The following is a 20,271-nucleotide window of genomic DNA, read 5'->3' on the forward strand; positions in this document are numbered from 1 at the left end:
AAACTTGCTTCTTATGTGATAGGATCCAAAGTCAGTCTATAATTGTGTATAGTGAAAATTACTCTTTAATTGCCCATAAAGTGAAACATAGGTTATGTGGGTATACTATACAACCCTATACTGTGTGAGTGTTACAGTAATGTACAGTATATAATAAAGAGTATGTATATAAAATATAATTTTATAGTGTTTTTAATTGCAAAAGAGAATAATTCCTTCAACACTGAAACAGATTTGTGTTTTTTTTCATTACACTTAGCAAGATGCTTACATTGTGAGGAAAGAACAACTAAGAAAACAGTAGTTTTAGGTATCCCATGTCACAACCATTGGAGCTGGAAGAGGCAGGAAAGGCTTTCAAGAGGTGACTATTCAGTTGAATTTTAAAGGATTCGTAGCAGAAGGGCATTCGAGGAAGAATTAAACAATATGTTCTATAAGTAATTGTACATATGGGGCTATATTTGACATTATAGGCATACTAGAGGCCCGGAGCACAAAATTTGTGCGCTCAGAGAGGTACCTCAGCCCAGCCTGTGCTCTCTCCCAATCCGGGAGCCCTCGGGGGATGTCTGACTGCTGGCTCACCAGCCATGAGCCCGGCTTCTGGCTGAGTGGTGCTCCCCCTGTGGGAGTGCACTGACCACCAGAGGGCAGCTCCTATGTTGAGCATCTGCCCCCTGGTGGTCAGTGTGCATCATAGCGACTGGTCATTCAGCCATTCGGTCTATTTGCATATTAGCCTTTTATTATATAGGACAGAAGATGAGATAGAAAAGGCCAAACTATGAATTAGGTCAAATAATGAAAGCCATGCTAAGAATTTGGAACTTATCAAGGAGACAAGGTCATCGTTATCATTAATATTAATGTTGGCTTGGTCAATAATTTTCATACTCATCCTCAAAATCACTGATTTTTATATTCTTATGGATAACATTATGAATGTAGAGTCTGTTATTCAGTTGACATGAAATATTTTCCCCATAACATTTATTTTTCCATGTGAAGTTTATGGAAGGACCCCTTTTGGAAGGTCTATACTGGGACTCATGGTACAGTAACAGCCAATTGTATAATTCAAAGAACAGCAGTCGCATCTACTCTGAGAACATACTCTTAGGAGTCCCCAGAGTCCGTCAACTAAAAGTCCGAAATAACACATGCAAGGTCTATTCATCCCTTCAGTTTCTGATGAGCGATTGTTATGCCAAATACACTTCTGAAAATGAAGACATATCTGATTTTGGCCTTAAAGTTCATACTGAGTAAGTAGCATAAAATTACATGTAACATTTTCTAGCAGCTTACCGTTGTATCTATAAACAATTGTGAAAATATGTGTATTTTCCAAATAATACCAACAGGGGTCTTATTCCAATAATAGTATCAAAGGATGACTCAGCAATGCAGTGTCTAAAAAACAAAAAAGAAGGAGTTGAACCTGTTATTTTTTTTGTCTACCAAATGGTATATGAAGTGCTAACTCATTGGACACAAGGCAAAGTGTCCATTTTTGCTCTTATAAGACTCAATGAGCTCTTCTGGCTTTGGCCAGACTCACTTCAAACACATCCCAAATGCTTCTTGGGATCCCTAAGGAGTATCCTAGGTGTCTTGGGCAACTTTCCTTCTTTCTCACTGCAGCTTACTTCAGTGATGTCTCTATTGTTGCTAACATTAAAAAAGGGGCAGTTATGCTCTACAGGCACTGCATCTGATGATGCCTGCCAAAGTTGTTATGACCATTGTTCTTCAAAATGACTGAGGCTACTGCTGGTGTAGACTCCTGTCTATATATATATATATATATTTAAATAAATGCGTGCCCTAGCTGGTTTGGCTCAGTGAATAGAGCATCGGCCTGTGGACCAAAGAGTCCCGGGTTCAATTCTGGTCAAGGGCACGCACCTTGGTTGCAGGCTCCTCCCCCTCCCTGGCCCTGTTTTCTCTGTCCCTCTCTCTTCCACTCTCTCTAAAAATCAATGGACAAATATCCTCAGGAGAGGATTAAAAAAAACACAAAACCAAAACCACTGACACTACCTCCCTTTAGCACAGAAGCTGCTGGCATCATTGTTTTTAGGGTCCTGTGAAAATTTTAGGGGGCAGATAATCTTTTTTATGGAATTTTCATTAAATATGAGTATTTTTTTCTTAGTGGTGTCATTTTTCCCCCCTATAAACAAGAATAGTATCATTAATAGAAATACAATTTAAGCAGTACATCTTTGGATAATCGTTCCAATCTGTTTTGGGTAGATAGAATGACTGAAATGAGGAATCAAGGCTTTATTTTTTTTATATACATTATAATTAAGTTAAAAGAAAAAATGGAAAAGAAACTTAGTTATACACATTTTACTTTATTTATGTAATTTCATTAAAATAACATACCTATATAACAATATTTACATTATGACAAAGGTCCTATGTACTGAGTATTTTATAAATGGTATATGACCTTTAGAAGACAGACAATGAAGCACCTTTTTTTTCCCATGCTGAGACAGATATTTCTGAATCTAAACCTTTGGTATTCTTGTTCTAGTCAAAGACTTAAGATCTAATAAAACAACAGAGACAATATGTTAAAGAACAAAGTCAGTTATTATTTTCTAGTTTTTAAGCTCCCTGAGGCAAAAATAGATTTAAAAATTTTTTTTCTTATAGGTAGTCCAGTGTCTTGTTCACAATAAGCATTAAAAAATGAAAACACACTATTGCTGTGTAAAGTAGGGGGCTAGAGGCAGCATGCAGCTGCACAGATAGTAACTGTGGGTTCAGAGACTGATGCTGCTTTATGGGAAGAATTTGTATTTACCAGCTGGTGTCTGGCTGCCTGTCTGTATATGGACGTTGCTGTGACGAATTGTCTTGTCTGATGGCTATATGGCCACTGGCTACTGCAATAAAGACTCATTCTTATACAAAAAAAAAAAATGAAAGCATATTAAATATTCTTTTAACTTCATTCTTAACTCATTGTTTTGCTTCAAAATTACTACAATACTTACAAACTTAGTACTATTTTTTTTTAACAACTACTTTTGAACCAAAGTTTACTGAAATTCTTAGAATGCTTCTCATTCAGGTCCTTCTCATCTCTCCACTGTTCTTTTTATATCTAACAGATGGAAGTATTCTACTCCTAATAGCAACTCCCCTTGGCACTGGGGATTTGTTGGTGTTTACGGAAATGGGGGATATATTTTCACTTTATCAAAATCAAAATCTGAAACCAAAAACAACTTCATTAAACTTCAACAGAACAACTGGATCACAAGAGGAACTAGAGTTATTTTTATTGATTTTACGTTATACAATGCTAATGTAAACTTGTTTTGCATCATCAGGTGAGTGACTCAAAACCATTTGTTAACTAACTGGCTGTTTTGTTTTTGTTCTTGTTTTGGCAGCATCTTATTCCAGTACCAATAAGATTTGCTAATATCTTTAGGTAGAAATAATAACTTTGTGACATGGTGATAGAGATGCTTGTTCCTTAAAGTACTGCCAATTCTTAATTATCTGAAATTGTGAAGAACATTAGAAGTACAGTGAACAACCTCAAAATCTTATTATATTTAGTGATGGAATTCATTTTAATACTTATATTTACATAAAGATCTTCATATCTAACATCAGTGCCTAAAATAAACATAACACTTGCTTTAGTAGAATATGTGATCTTGACATTTAGAATATGTGATCTGCCGAACCGGTTTGGCTCAATGGATAGAGCGTCGGCCTGCGGACTGAAGGGTCCCAGGTTCGATTCTGGTCAAGGGCATGTACCTTCTTTGCGGGCACATCCCCAGTGGGGGGCGTGCAGGAGGCAGCTGATGGATCTCTCTCATTGATGTTTCTAACTCTCTATCCCTCTCCCTTCTTCTCTGTAAAAAAATCAATAAAATATATATAAAAAAATGTAGAATATGTGATCTGATATGGTAAAGAAAGAAAGTGTATTTCCCTTCTCTGACTTTTCAAGAATTACTTATTTTGGGGGGAGTCCTGACTAATAACAGTAACTAACGGTATAGCATTTTCTTGAACATCATCTCATTCTCCTGTGGAGATAAATTAGTATTCCCAGTTATGAACAAACAATCTAAACGTAGCATAGAATGAATGTCTGGCTAAAATCACAGCTCATTTTCTTATTTATCTTGGTCTTTGACCACTGGAAATATGCAAAGTACATAAAGAGTACAGTCATTAAAAAAATAAGTAAATCCAGTAGAAATTTTTCAAATTGAACCCGTGACCTCAAGAAAACATATTTTGTATAAAATAACTGGTTATCATTAAATTACACATCAGCACTGATTAGAAATTTCACATTGAATTACGTACTGAAATATAAATGCCTGAAATGCACACATCTAATTTTACAGGTTGGTGGCAGAATTCCCTGCAACTGGAGGAATACTTACTTCATGGCAGTTTTACTCAGTGAAACTCCTCATCTATGTTAGCTACTATGATTATTTTATTGTTTTCTGTGAAATCACATTTTTAATTTTGTTTACTCTCTTCCTAATACAAGAAGGCAACAAAATGAAAGAATTTAAGTTTGCCTATTTCAAACGTATTTGGAACTGGCTAGAATTACTACTTTTGGTGGTAAGTATATAGTCACATGTATGAAGGAACTCACATATGAACCCATCAATAAGAGGTGCAAAAAGCAGAAATTTTTATTCATCGTAACTTATTTTAAAAGCTTCAAATATCAAATCATAAAATGAACTATTATAGTACATACTAATGGTGTGCTTCCAAAAGGGAAAAGCCTTTTTTTTTTTCCTGGTTTGATTCTTGGGAGGACCAGGATAAACCTAGAGGAATAGGTAATTCCATAGGTATCATGATTTAATGTGCACAATAGGTCTCACCTACCCCCACTCAAAAATCTATTCTTTACAATCACATTGAAAATCATGGATCTTTTCTCTGTTGCCTAAATCTGCTTTCCTCCTCACAATGAATTTAGGAAGAATAGCTAAAAGACACAAAATACTGAAGGGGGAGGAGGTTTGAACAGTTAGAGGGTAGGTTGTGGGCACAGAGGACACCAGTATAGGGAAATAGTCCCTGAAAGAAACTCCGAATACTGCCAGTCCTGGTCACTAGAACATAATAAAATAAACAGAGATGTAGGTAGGTAAGAGCGTGGTTTAGGAACAATGAACAAACACTTCTGGTGTATACAATCTGATCTTTCACCCCTATTGGCCAAGTTAATAGATAAGCCTTGTTTCCCAAAACCAGATTGAAAGTTTATCAGAGTCAGAAAGTGTGCCATCTACCTTTCTAGTACCCCCAATAATGTTTTAACATATGGCAGGCATAGTGTTACATGTTTAATGATTTGACTATTTCAGGCAAGGGAAATCAAAAGGAAATTTCCATGACAGTTATAAAGCTCTGGCATCTAGTCCTGAAATCTTCTAAAGAAGTTAAAGGGTTCCAACGGGGCTTCTTTGTTTGAAACTGTAAAATTTTGTCCTTGTAGTGTTATATGGTGGAAATATAAAACCTTTAGGTATCATGTAGTTACATGGAGCAGAAATCCTTACAGCCTAGTCAGAATTATAGAAGCACTATATACATTTGTGTTTTAGGACTCAAGGAAACAAGCAGGCAGAGTAGGGTGGTCAGGTTGATCAATATTTTTCTACATTTATGATGATTAAACTTCTATAAATTAAGGCTTACTTCCATGTACTAAAACCCTATGTTTTATCTCTCCCTCCCTTTTGTTGAACTTTTGATGAACTTTTTCATGTGCTTCTTCATAGACTGCAGGAGATTTAGAGGTAGAAATAGCCTCTAATTTAACCCTTCTCTTTTTTCCCCATATAGCTGTGTTTTTTGACCATTTTCTTCAACTTATTCTGTAAAATACAAATTTTTCTCTTACTTGAACAGCTGTTAAAACGTACTGAAGAATATTCAGACTTCTATTTGCTCGCACACTGGCGCATTTTTTACAACAATATGCTTGCTATTACCATCTTTTTTGCATGGATAAAGGTATTTACAGTTTATTATATTCGATACAATAGAATAGATATAATATTTTTATATTAGATATCAAAATGGGAACTTAAACTACAAAGCATGAAAAAACAAAAGAATATCCTTAACTATACAGAAATTTTACAAGTAGTTTGGCAATGTAATGATTGCTGACACGTCCTTAAATGCCCCTATCATTAAGCACCTCTTTGAAATTAAAGCAGATTTTTTTCTGAAGCTAATTTAACTTATTCTAAGTAATTATAATCTTTAATACCCTATTTCAATTAACTATGTTCTTTTTCAGATATTCAAATTCACAAGCTTTAATAACACAATGTCTCAGCTGTCATCAACCTTGTCCTGCTGTATCAAAGACATAGTAGGATTTGCCATCATGTTTTTTATAATACTCCTTGCTTATGCCCAGTTAGGATTTCTTGTTTTTGGATCACAGGTTGACGACTTTTCTACTTTTCAAAATTCCATGTAAGCTCTTCATATAAATGTAATTATATTTTCCAATTTATAACAAAAAAATCACGGAAAGATCTATGTTAAGTAGTAACATAAGCTTTAATAACTTTAAACTTGGTTTTATATTTTCACTAACAGCTAAGTATGTCATACTCAAAGTATGGTTAGGCATTGAAAGATCCAAATGGATGGTGATACCATTTTTTTAAGAGTTACTAGGTTAAGTTGGAAAAATAATTTTCATTTCTCACTAGAAGTGAAAATTTTACCTAAGATAAAAGAAATTGGCTCCATGTCTCTGAGCAAAGGAAATCGTGTTTTCTTTAGAGGCCTCCATCTTTAGAATCCTTTTATTGATGTTGACCTGATTGCTCTTTGCTGCTCTGATAAAGCTGTGTTTTAAAAATAGCTTTATACACATAAAGCAATCAGCAGGCAACAAACTTATAAAACTAATTAGAATCCTTAGAAAAGTATTCAGGCTTTCCTTTAAAACTGAATAATTTTAATAAATTTACTCCATTTTTCAAGTAGGTAAAGCAAGCTCTGTCAGTATAAGTAAACTGTGATATTCTAAAATATCAATTCTCAAAACACACTCTGTGGACTCTAGACCAAAATTGTCTGCGGGGAAATGGCCTCAGATTTAAGTAAGATTGGGAAAATTTGCAGTGCAAAGTAATGGCTGTGAGAAAAACCCCAATCACTTTCTTAACTTTAGTTAAGAACATATTTGTCCATGACCCTTTCTGTTGATTTTGGGGACATCTGGTCTAAAGAAATGTCTTAGGTTGCCCTCTTTTCACCACCCACATATAAATAATTGAAGTACCAATGTTAAAAAATGTAGTAACATTTTTCTGAAATAAACCTGTACTAAATCAGTAGTGGGAAGAGTAGGGCAGAAACCAAGAGGATTTAACTCTACTTTTCCAATTCTGCCATTTGCTATTTAACATTTCTAGACCCTAATTTCTTTATCTGTAAATGAAGGGATTGATCTAAATCACTTCCAAAGATCCTTCTCAACTTCAAACAACCTATAATTTAAGAAGTCTAATTAACCCGATCAGTGTGGCTCAGGGGTTGAGCGTCAATCTATGAACCAGGAGATCAAGGTTTTATTCCCTGTGAGGGCACATGCCTGGGTTTTGGGCTTGATCACCAGTAGGGGATCATGCAGGAGACAGCTGACTGATGATTCTCTCTCATCATTGATGTTTCTATCTCTCTCTCCCTCTCCCTTCATTTCTCTGAAGTCAATAAAACATTACAAAAAAATCTTTTTTAAAATGTCTAATTAGCTTATCCTGAGTAAAGAATATTTGCAGTTTTAACAACTTTTTGGTCATTTCCTAGGATATCAATTCAAATGTTACTTAAAACGTAGTTGTATTAAATATTGAATATAAATGTAGTAATTTACAGAACCGCAGAAATTTGTCTTACCTTGGTTGGTGGGAAAATTGGAGGTATAAGCCACAGAAAAAAGTAGAGAACTCTGGAATGGGTTCAGGGTATTTTTGTGCTTGGTAATGATGTCCTAGATTATTCAGATCAACCAACTCTTCAGGACAATTGAAAAAGCTGGAAAACATTGAAATTCTTTAGAACTAACAAAAAAGCGAGTAATAACTGGGCCACAATCTGAAGGCAAGAATCCAGAGAAGCCCAGCACCCAATGCTACTTTTGCCCTGAAGGGCTTTTTTTAAGTCAGTAAGAATTTTTTTTTATTGTGGTAAAATACACATAAATTTATCATCTTAACCATGTCTTGTAAGGTACAGTTCAGTGATATTAAGCATACTTATATTGTGCAACCATCACCACCACTCATCTCTGGAACCCTTTTTAATTTTGCACAACTGAAACTCTATACCCAGTAAAAAAGAACTCTTCATCTCCCTGCTTATCCCAGACCCTGGCAACCACTGTTCTACTTTTTGTCCCTGTGATTTTGACTACTCTAGGCACCTAGAGAATCATACAGTATTTGTCCTTTTGTGACTGATTTATTCCACTTTAGCATAACAGTGTTGTAGAGCATGTCAGAATTTCCTTCCTTTTTTAGGCTGAATAATAGTCCATATATGTTTATACCATATTTTGCTCATCCATTAATCTGTCAGTGGTTTGCTTCCATATTTTAATTGTTGAGCACATGGCTGCACAAATATCTCCCTGAGGCTCTTTAACTAGTAATTCTTTGGGGTATATGCCCTAAGGTAAAAGTGCTAGATCATATAGTAATTCTATTTTGAATTTTTTTGTTTGTTAATCCTCACGGAAGAATATTTTTCCATTGATTTTTTAGGGAGAGTGGAAGAGAGGGAAAGACACAGAGAAACATCGATGTGAGAGAAACACATTGATTGGTTGCCTCCTACATGAGCCCCAACCAAGGCCCAGGCTGGGGAGGAGCCTAAAACCAAGGTACATGCCCTTGATCAGAATCAAACCAGGGACCTTTTGGTCCACAGGCCAACGCTCTATCCACTGAGTAAAACCAGCTAGGGTATATTTTGAATTTTTTTTTAGGAACTGCCAAACTTTCCCACAGTGGCTATATGATTTGGCATCCCCACTAGCAGTGCATAAGGGTTTCAACTTCTCTACAGCCTTGTCAACTTTTTATTTTCCAGTCTTTTTTTTTTCTTTTTTTAGTAGCTATCCTAATGGGTATGAGATATTTCATTGTGGTTTTGATTTGCATTTCCCTAATTAATGATAGTGATTTCACGTGCTTACACATATGTTGGCTCACTTGATGGCCCCAAGGTCCCTTAGCTCTGCTTGCTTTTCTTCAATCTTTTTTTTTTCTGTTCCTCAGACTCAATATTAATCTTCAAATTCACTGATTTTTTTTCCTTCTGCTTGTTCAAATCTGCTTTTGAATTCCTCTGGTGAAAAAAAAATTATTTTTTTTTTTGGTGAATTTTCATTTCAGTTATTGATCTTTAGCTCTATAATTTTTTAGTTTTTATTTATATTTCCATTTTATTCATATGTCCTTTTCTCCATGTCTTCTTAGTACTTTGAACATCTTTAAGATGGTTTGTTTTTAAAGTCTTTGTCTAGCAGGCATGCCATCTGATCTTTGTCTAAAATTATTTCTATTGGTTTATTTCTTTCCTTTTAGTGGGCCTTACTGTACCTTTGTATGTCTTGTCATTTGTTGTTGTTGAAAACTGGACATTTGAGTGTAATAATGTGTTAACTCTGTAAGTTAGATTCTTCCCCTTCCCCAGAGTTTGCTGGGTTTGTTGTTATTGCAGACTGTCTCCATACTAAGTATCAGCCTAAGATGTAAACTTAATGTTTTTTTAGGTCTTTTCTGAGCCTGTGTTTTCCTTAGGGCATGCATGGTGAATTTCTAATTCCTCCATATATGCAGTTGGTTTTGAATACCATCCTAGGCTATAGTATCTCCCAAAAGGGGAAAAAGAGAAAAATGAAGGGGGAGGAAGGGCACTAGCCCTTTAAATCCCAAGGACATTGCTTCAGCTGCGGGGAGGAGCTTACAACAAAGATGTGGAGAACACCTGCCTCTGTGTCTGCACCTCTGTGATCAGAAGCAGCAATCAGAACACAAACCCCTGATGACTGGAGAACAGGGTCCTTATTGCCCATCGTGGCTCCCACGAGCTGCGTGTAAACTATTCCAGGAATACATGCACAGCTGTAGGCCGTGGGATGGAGGTGGGAGATGGGTAGCTACTGCCAAACTAAAAACTGGAATTGAACAAAATTGTCTGAGCCTTTCCTTGGAAGTTGTGAGCCTTCAACAGACTCCAGCATTCCAAAATAATTATATCAGACCAGACAGCTGCCGATGTGATTGTTGTCTCGGTGAGGAGACAGATTCTGAGTTTTTCTTACCATCTTCCCCAAATCTCCACCCTGAAGGCGTTTTTGCTGATCTAGAAAAAGTTGAGAAACTGTGTTTCTGACCACCTCTTCGGAAGGAGACAAAAGACAATGCCCAGGACCTGCATGTGTGTTTGTGTTAGGGGGTGGAGGGCAAACGTGGATTTTCAGATAACCTCTTTACAAATCAAGCAGGAAGCCTAAAGTGTTCCAGCCTCAAGTTAAAAGTAAACCCCTTATAGTGACTTGAAGCCTGAATTTAATCACCTAGATTTCCAAGGAATCTCATACCTTAAACTTGAATTAAGATGTCCTGGGCTAGCCCTAGGTGGTTTGGCTCAGTGGATAGAGTGTCCATCTCCGGACTGAAGGGTCTCGGGTTCGATTCTGATCAAGGACATATGCCCAGGTAGTAGACTTGATCCTCAGCAGGAGGCAGCCAATCGATTCTCTTTCCTCACTGATGTTTCTATGTCTCTCTCCCTTCTCTCTGAAATCAATAAAAAAACGTGTGTGTGTGTGTGTTTTTAAAAAAAGATCAAGTTAGAAATATTAAAACAGAACCTTTTATTCTCCTATCCCAAAAAGGAAAAATCATTTGATTTGTTGCAAAATTTTGGACTCTTTGCAATTTAGCATTTCTCTTTTTACCTTGTGTAGAAGAGCATTACAAACCAGTATTAAAAGCTGGATAAATACTTTGAGCATGACTTAATAAGGTTTTGGGTATTAGGAATGAAATTCCAGATAACTCTGAGTCCCAGGACTCCAAATAGTCGATTTCTTTGAACGCATTTTCTTCCTTCTTGGTAGCTAGCCCTATGACCCTTTATGTGATTGGCTAAAGCAACAAGTAACAAGAAGCGCTCTCCCTTTTGATTGACTGGCCAATCATGCGAAGTATCTACATACTTTCAAAAATTCCTTCCCAGATTCCCCCTTAATAAACAGAACTCACATAATTTATTACATACCCCTGATGTGTCTGGCAATGCCACTGCAAATTAATGAGAATATAAGACCTCAGATTAAGAGATTCTAATTCTACCTCTACCTCTACCTCTAAGCCTTAATTTCTTAATTTTCCATCTTTAAAAGAATTAAAAAAATATTTTAAATGCTATTTCACTTCAAAACCAAGTTTTTATTGTTATTAAAGAGAATAAAATAAACCTCAGGATCATGTTTGAGACTCAGCAAGTGACTAATTATTGGCTCTTTATTTTCAAAGAAGAGCAAAAATTAAACATATCATTGATATCAGAAGACATTTTAGGGCTCTTGGTTCTAGGTACAAGTTGAAAATCACTTGAACAAAGTGAAAGTATTCTAAGCTTTAGAAAGGCACAGGAATAGCTAAGGAGGCCACTGTGAAGATCAGTCGGTAAAAAAGTAGCTCAAGGTTCAAATCTTGCAGGTAAACATTGAGTTGACATTAGTTAAATAAATTGATGCCCAACATTTCCTGGACTACCTGTTCATCTATTGAGGTACCTCAAGTCTTGCCTTCAGGGGAATTTTCTACATCCAGTTTTATAGAACTCTGTGCTGTAACATAACTAAAGCCATACAGCATATGCCATACACAGCTAAATACTTTCCTAAACACATTGGTAACCCCCATCAGTTGTCATGCATGTATAAAGGGATATAATATTTTCTAATCTTTTTCTTTCTTCTCATCAAAGATTTGCACAGTTTCGAATTATTCTTGGGGATTTTAATTTTGCTGCTATTCAGCAAGAAAATCGTATCTTGGGACCCATTTACTTCATCACCTTCATCTTTTTCATAGTCTTTGTCCTATTGGTAAGAATGACCATATATGTTTCCTTTTTTGCATAAATATTTTAGAGTGAAAAATGAACAACTTAGAAGAAATTATAGTACCACTGGTTAGCTGTCAGAACACTTCACATTGACTAATGCATATATAAGTAACCACTCATATGCACTATTTTAAATTCTGTTTATTTTCCATAAACATGTCTGCCCAGGTCCACAAACTACACATTACCCAGTCTACTATATTTTAGTCTTCAGAGCAATTTCTCTATTACTGACCATCTGACCATATGAGTTACTTTTAAAATTTAAATCTAATTTTACAAATCCCAGCACTTGCCAAAATCACTAACATTTAAACTAAATGTTTATTGAAATAATTTCTTATTTGAATATTTCTCTCCAGAACATGTTCTTGGCAATAATTAATTATACCTATTCGGAAGTGCAAGATGATTATTCATTAGGCAGAAGACCATCTTTTAAACTTGGTGAAATGATTAAGAAGGTATGTCAAATTCTTTTCCTAATTAGAATTCTAAGACAAATCTTGTTCAGTTTATACGCTTGTAGTTTGAATAACACTTAAACCCAAAAGTGGGTTCTGGTTCTGGTGTGTGTGTTTTTGAGGAGAGTGTGTGCGTTTTTTTGGTTTGGCCCAGTGATAATCATTTTTGTATTATTTCACTACCAGGGCAGTGAAACTCTCTGGCTTTTTAAAAAAACGTGACCAAAATTATTTCAGAGTTTAATGTATCAAATAGTAATTGGGCTATTTACTAAATGCAAAGCACTGAATAAACATCCAAAAGTTTTCCATTTAGATGCTGGCTAATTTCTATAAACAATCTAAACTCAGAACTCCATGTGCCTTACCTTCCTCACTTTCCTATTTCCATTAATGACAACACTCTTCTCAGGTACCCTAGGCTCTAATACCTTGGACTTATTTCTTTGTCGCTTATACAATCTGCTGCCAAGGCTTGTTGCTGGGGTCCAACCCCAGCAGGTCCAGGGGTCCCCAAAGGTGTGGACGGAGTGGGCGAAGAAGGAATGACACGGAGACAGCGTTCAGTTGATCAGCAGCCTAGCCAGGATCTCTAGCCAAGTTCTGGTCAGGATCTCCAGCGAAGTTCTGGTTAGGATCTCCAGCCAGGTTCTGTGTCCATGTTCTCTTGCTAGGTTCTCCAGCCAGGTTCTGTCCAGGTTCTCCAACCAGGTTCAGTCACCAGGTTCTAGTCAGGTTCTCTTGCCATGTTCTACCCAGGTTCTGTAGCCAGGTTCTGTTTCTAGGTTCTGTGGCCAGTTTCTGTCCAGGATCTTTTGCCATGTTCTCTCGCTAGGTTCTGTCTCTAGGTTCTGTGGCCAGTTTCTGTCCAGGATCTTTTGCCATGTTTTCTCCAGCAAAGTTCTTCTGTCTCTAGGTTCTGTGTCTAGGTTCTGTCCAGGATCTTTTGCCATGTTCTCTCCAGCGAAGTTCTTCTGTCTCTAGGTTCTGTGTAGGTTCTGTCTCCTGTTGTCTTGTTACATCTGTATTTATACCAGTTGATTCCAATCCTATCAATCTATTCCAAAGGTTAGGGCGTTTCTTATCTCCATTCCAGGGAGTAAAGATTATGTAGCTTAAGCATGATTGTTCATAGTTAAAGTGATTAATTACCCGCCTGGCACTTAGTTAAGGGGTTTTATTCCCTCCCTAACTTCAGGGGAAAATCCCTACCTGGGGAAACAACCTTTCTCAGAGAGGTGACCTTGGTTAAAACACATAGTGCCAAGAAGGTGAGCAAACATATTAAGAACAGTATGCCATATATGCCAGGTCCCTTGAAACAGCAAGGATGGACCGGCTCCCGGCAGCTTGTCTAGTTTTTGCTCATGTATGTGGAACTCAAGGACACCCTTAATTCTGTCACCACTTTATCAGGGCCCTCAGTACTTTTCACTCAGGCTTTTGTATAGTAACATCTTACCTGTTCTAGCCTCTTTCCCGTGCCAGGCCAGCTCTGAGCATATCATTTTTCTGCTCAAAATTCTTCAGTTTCCCCAGGCCTATCAAAAAAAGTTCAAATTCTTATTATTCTTATTGTTAACTCTCACCCAAGAATATTTTCCCATTGATTTTTAGAAAGAGTGAAAGGAATGGAGACACCGAGAAACATCGATGTGAGAGAGACATCGACTGGTTGCCTCCCACATGCGCCCTGACCTGGCAGGGATCGAGCCTGCAACCCAGGTATCTGCTCCTGACCAGAATCAAATCTGTGACGCTTCAGTCCGCAGGCTGATGCTCTAGCCACTGAACCAAATGGGCCAGGGCTACGAAAATAATATTCAAGTATTTATTTGAATAATATTCAAGTAAATTATTTCAAATTCTTTACCCAAACATTCAGTGCCCTTCCAAAGTCTCACAGCCCCAAACTATCTTTCTTTACAGTCATCTAACTATAGAATTTCTACCTCCTATGCCTCCATTTCCAGTATGGTAGGTCCCAGCCAATGTTGTAAGCACAGTGCTATTTACTATGCTTCCTCTCACTCTCTCCTCTGCTCATGTCATTCTCTGACCCCAAGTATATTCTCTCACTGACAGTCTATTTCCTCCAACAAAGGAATCTTCTCTGGCCTCTATTTCTTTTTAAAATATGTTTTTATTGATTTTTAGAGAGGGAGAGGGAGAGAGACATCGATGAGAAGCATCATTGATTGGCTGCCTCCTGCATGCCCCCCAATGGGGACCACGCCCGCAACATGGACATGTACTCTGACCGGGAAATGAACCATGACCTCTTGGTTCCTGGGTCAATGCTCAACCACTAAGCCACACAGGCCGGGCTTTCTCTGTCCTTTTGACACTACCTCACTTTGGATGGTAGCAATGTCATGTGTGTACAAACCATCTTGCCTACCTCTGCATAGCCACAGCTTTAACTAAAACACTTAACATGAAAAAGGTCCTAACAGGTGTAGGGTTAGTGGGATTTAAGAACTGTGTCCAAGAACTTATGTGTAAAAGAAAACTATTAATATGTCCACCAATGAACTTCCTTGTGGTTTCATCATTTATCTTGATTATGTTGGTTCTATGCATTAAAGTGTTAACTTTTTAATTTTAATTTTTTTATTTTATTGATTTGCGGAAGAGAAATATTGACCAGCTGCCTCCTACTGGGGATCAAGCCTGAAACCCAGGCAAGTGCCCTAACTGGGAACCAAACAGGCAATCTTTCTGTGCACAGGACGATGCCCAACTAACTGAGCCATATGGGCCACAGTGTGTTAACATCTTTAATGCCATAACTGTTAACAGTACTTTATTTCTATTGTTGACACTATTACAAATGTTCTCCCTTCCTCCCCTCTTTGCCCACCTATCTCCCAGCCCCACTGTTGTCTGTGACCATGGGCTATGCATATATGTTGTTTGTTAAAGTACTTTTTAAAGGGTTTTGTTTTTTTTTCAAGTGCAGGTCTGATGCCCACAAAACTGTTTCCTTTGCACCAGCAGGCAGAAACCATAGTGCTGACAAACTGAAAAGAAGGATAATCATAGCATTTGCCTCTACTTTTCTTTAGTGTAGCAATCCCTAGAGACAAGCATTCCATATTTCCTTCACCTGGACCAAAAATTAACAATACAGGATATATTTTTTTATTTTTTATTATGTCCAGAGTTACAACAATGTGCTCAAAAAACTCAAACTAAAGAAACCTCAAGAGGATGAAGACAATAAAAGGTAAGATGACTTTAAAATTTTAATTTACCATTTTAAATCTCTATATTGTATGAGAAACTTATGAGAGTAAGATTTTGATAGCAAAACCACCACCATCCAAAGTGCTGGCTCTAAATATGTTAATAAATCCGGTAGTGCTTAACTTCTGAGAGTGTCTTGAAACTCTAAGCTAATTTAAAAGAAATATAAGCTATGCCATACCACTAATAAAACTTAACAGAAGCTGGACAAGAGGGTGAAATTCCTTCTCTAAAGGTAGGAGACAATTTTAGTCTACATTTAATGCATTTATTTAGTTATTGAAATAAAAACATTTACACAAAACATTAAGAATACACTTACATTTATTGAGTCACTTTGTCATTAAAATGCTTTCCAAACCCACACCTCTGACAATGGGACATAAATACTTTTTTATAGTTAGAAATGTAATTCTCTGAGTAACTTCTTAATGACCACATTTTCCAAAAAGTCAGATATCAGAAAGAACAGAAATGCAACTCAGAACCTTTATATAAATCTGCTTGTATTTTATGCTGGCATTTCCCTATTTACTGACATGTGCCTCTAATTTTTCTTTCATATTTTCAGTAGGAAAAACAAAGATTTGGCTGAACAAGCCAGAAGAAAAGGCTTTGACGAAAATGTAAGATGTTAATTTTCTCATAATGAAGTTATAGCTTTATTAGAAATATGCTTACAAAAATGTTCCAAGTTAGGACTGAAATGATTTCTTTTTTCAGAGCATTAGTTGCCACCTCCAAATATTTCTCGCAGAATCTATACCCTTGTTTAGGACAAATCATTTGGATTCCAGATGCTCCCTCTTTCTTACTGGTGCCTTCAGCCAGATATCCTGGTCCTACAGCTGTACTCTCACTGTGGGATATTCACACAGGGGTTAGTGAGTATACTCAATTGAGATGATTATATAAATTTTCTCTAGTAATCAGTAATATATGATAAATCACTTTAATGATTTTTTATATTTCAGAACTATAACATTCAATAAATGACTCAGTATATATACATGTATGTTTAAGAAATAATTATAAAGCACACAATATATGCAAGGAAAGAAAATGTAAGCCAAGGATTTTTATATCTAGCAAAACTATACTTCAAGGCTCAAAGAGTTTTGAACATGGAGGAACTCAGGTAATACTGTTGTATTCCTGAGGATTCTACAGGGATCAGCTTCTGCCAACCAAGAGATGATTGGAGAAGTTTTGGAAAAAAGGAGGGACAGAGAAGGAATAAGCAGAAAAAGCTGATTGGTTCATATACTAGTATAATAGTTGAAATTATCTTTTAGAGTTAACCAAGAAGAAAAAACATTAGCATATTTAAGAGTACAATAGTAAATAAGATTGTTTTAATTATTTTAAAACTCCTTTATCACATTTTAACATCTCTGAAATCAAGATGTGCCTTATGGTTGATAGTGTGTCATATGTTAATTGGCAGCATTTTTCATAAGTGGTACATAAAAAAAAAGTGTGTCTTACAGTAGACTCCACTTCTCATATACAAGGAAATATAGAAACATAATTTAAAATGTAATTGGGTAGTAGAGAGGAAGGAGATGAGGAGGAAGAAATTATAAGCTAATTTTCTTGTTAAACTTGTTTGATTCCTTGTGGAGGGAACCAAAGCAAGAAAGGGAGGTCTCAGTATGTATAAAAAGTTACATGACTAAAAACAAACCACTGAGCCTGGCCACCGTGGCTCAGTGGTCGAATGTCAATCTTTGAACCAGGAGGTTATGGTTTGATTCCTAGTCAGGGCACATGCCCAGGTTGTGGGCTCAATCTCCAGTGTGGGGTCCCCAGTATGGGGCATGCAGGAGGCAGCTGATCAATGATCTCTCTCTCCCTCTCCCTTCCTCTCTGAAATCAACAAAAATATTTTAAAAACATGCACTGGAACAAATGGGCAAAAGTACAAAACCAAAAAAGAGAACAGAAAATATAACACATGGTAAAAGACTTAAAATATAATCGTAAGACAATATGATGTAATTGTGACCAAATATAGCAGACATATCAGTAATGGCAAAAAGTATAATCTATTTAAAAAGAAAAATATTTTCAGACTGAATCACAAAGCAATACCCAATGCTACACTATATCCTAAAATATACACCTAAAATAAATTCAGAAAAGTTAAACATAAAAGCATGAGCTAAGGTATAATAGGCAAGGAAAAGATATCAGGGGACACAATCTAACTAAAGATAGAATTCAAGACAAAAAGCTCTGAATGAGATGAAGGGCACTTTATAAGGCTAAGATCAACTCTAATAGTTATGATTATCAATGCACCAAATAACATGTCATCAACTTCCATAAAAACTACTGGACTTACAAAAGGAGTAATAGGAACACACAAAAAATAGACAACAGATCAAGAAAAATAAAAGGATTAAAAAAGACAACATAATAAACAGGCAATCTTACAGTTATGTGTTAAATTCTGTACTCTCAGAAGATACATACTTTCGAAAACCCATTCATTAAAACTGATCATATATTGGGCCACAAAGAAAAGCTCAATAAATTCCAAAAAGTAGTTAATACAGAAAAAAATTCTTGCCCTCGCCTATGTGGCTCAGTTTGTTGAAAGCTATAGTTTTCAAAATAGTATGTATTGGCATAAGGACAAATAGACTAATGATCAGAATTGAGAGCCCAGAAATCAACCAATCAATGTTTCACTCTCACATAGATGTTTCTCTCTCTCTCTCTAAAATCAATAAAAACATATTTTAAAAAGAAAAAAATCTGAAAATGACATAAAAATATAGTAATAAAATTATAAAATAAAAAATTATTTAACCAAGAAAAATTTTAATTATTAAACAATTTTTAATCAAAGAGAAAATACAAAATGAAATTGCAGAAAACAAAATGATAACACTATTTAACAGAATCTATAAGATAAAGTCAAATACCCTACCCAGAGGGAAAATTAGTGGCCTTAAATTTATCAATAAAAATCAAAGAGAGAAAACACATTAATTTTAGCATGTGACTCAAAAAGAAAATAGACAACAAATAAGAAATAAAAATAAAAGCAGAACTGAGTTACAAACAGCAATTAGTATACTAATAAATAAATAAGAAGGCTGGTTCTTTGGAAAGATCAGTGAAAAGAAATCACTAGACAACAAACGGAATAAGAGAAAGCATAAACATGCAAAGTAAAAAACTACAATGGGGGAAATAATCAAGAAACAAAAGAAAATTTTAAATATCACCAAAATAAATTGAAGACAACATAAACAAATGGAAAGATATTCTGTGCTCATGGATTGGAAAAATTAATATTGTTAAAATGTCCATACCACATGAACCCATATATAGATTCAATGGAATCCCTATCAAAATTCCAATGGCACTTATCATAGAAATAGAACAAATTCTTAAATTTGTATGAAAGGATAAAAGACTGAATAGCCAAAACAATCTTGAGGAAGAACGAAGCTGGAGGACTCATGCTCCCTGATTTCAAACTATATTACAAAGCTATAGTTTTCAAAACAGAAAATATTTGCAAATCATATATCTGGTAAGGGGTTAATCTCCAAAATATATACAAAACTCATATAACTCAATAACAACAACAAAGTAGGCAGAAGACCTGCATAAACATTTTTCCATATAAGATATACAGAGGGTCATCAACAGGTAATAATAAAGATGCTCACATAATCATCAGAAGATTGCAAATCAAAACCACAGTGAGATTGCACCTCACACCTGTGAGAATGGCTATCATCAAAAAGACAAGAAATAACAAGTGTTGGCAAAGATTTTGAGAAAAGGGAACCCTTGTGCACCCCAGGGGGGCAATGTAAACTGCTGCAGTCACTATGGAAAACAATATGGAGCTTCCTCAAAAAATTAAAAATAGAACTACCATATGATTCAGCAATTCTACTTCTGGGAATTTATCTAAAGGAAATAGAAGCACTAACTCAAAAAGATATCTGCACCCATGAATCCATTGCAGCATTATTTACAGTAGCCAATACATGGAAGTGTACATCAATGGAAAAATGGGTAAAAAATGTGGTCTATATACACAATGGAATATTATTCAGCCATAAAAAAGAAAATCCTGCCATTTGTGACAACATGGATAGCATTATGTTAAGTGAAATAAGTCAGATAAAGAGAAGAAGTGCATTGTTTCACTTACATGTGGAATAATTTTTTAAAAATTCACAGATACAGCCCTAACCAGCTTGGCTTAGTGGATAGAGCATCAGCATGCGGACTCAAGGGTCCCAGGTTCAATTCCGGTCAAGGGCATGTACCTTGGTTGTGGGCACATCCCCAGTAGAAGGTGTGCAGGAGGCAGCTGATCGATGTT

The 20,271-nt window shown here is 36.0% G+C and overlaps 1 protein-coding gene and 1 long non-coding RNA gene across 4 annotated transcripts in view; one reads left to right on the plus strand and one right to left on the minus strand.

The window, feature by feature from the left end:
• PKD2L2 (polycystin 2 like 2, transient receptor potential cation channel) overlaps nt 1-20,271 on the plus strand; it is a gene marked incomplete at its 5' end in the record, with an annotated part of 31,639 nt that overhangs the window by 4,366 nt on the left and 7,002 nt on the right. The window contains 9 exons of one of the 3 annotated variants that reach the window (XM_081090752.1): nt 1,012-1,268; nt 3,135-3,356; nt 4,401-4,629; nt 5,872-6,042; nt 6,335-6,516; nt 12,061-12,181; nt 12,564-12,665; nt 15,830-15,894; nt 16,486-16,540. In XM_081090752.1, the coding sequence (XP_080946878.1) occupies nt 1,012-1,268; nt 3,135-3,356; nt 4,401-4,629; nt 5,872-6,042; nt 6,335-6,516; nt 12,061-12,181; nt 12,564-12,665; nt 15,830-15,894; nt 16,486-16,540 (1,404 nt within the window). The remainder of the gene's footprint in view (nt 1-1,011; nt 1,269-3,134; nt 3,357-4,400; nt 4,630-5,871; nt 6,043-6,334; nt 6,517-12,060; nt 12,182-12,563; nt 12,666-15,829; nt 15,895-16,485; nt 16,541-20,271) is intronic. The other 2 variants (XM_081090753.1, XM_081090754.1) reach the window with 2 other exon arrangements.
• On the minus strand, nt 8,125-18,486 carry LOC308518948. The gene is made up of 4 exons (XR_013995968.1): nt 16,596-18,486; nt 14,128-14,206; nt 10,664-10,862; nt 8,125-9,405 (listed from the first exon to the last, which is right to left on the minus strand). It is a non-coding gene; the product is annotated as an uncharacterized lncRNA (long non-coding RNA).

The sequence above is a fragment of the Myotis nattereri genome (genome assembly GCF_964212035.1).
Source record: "Myotis nattereri genome assembly, chromosome: 5".
In the NCBI taxonomy this organism is placed as follows: domain Eukaryota; kingdom Metazoa; phylum Chordata; class Mammalia; order Chiroptera; family Vespertilionidae; genus Myotis; species Myotis nattereri.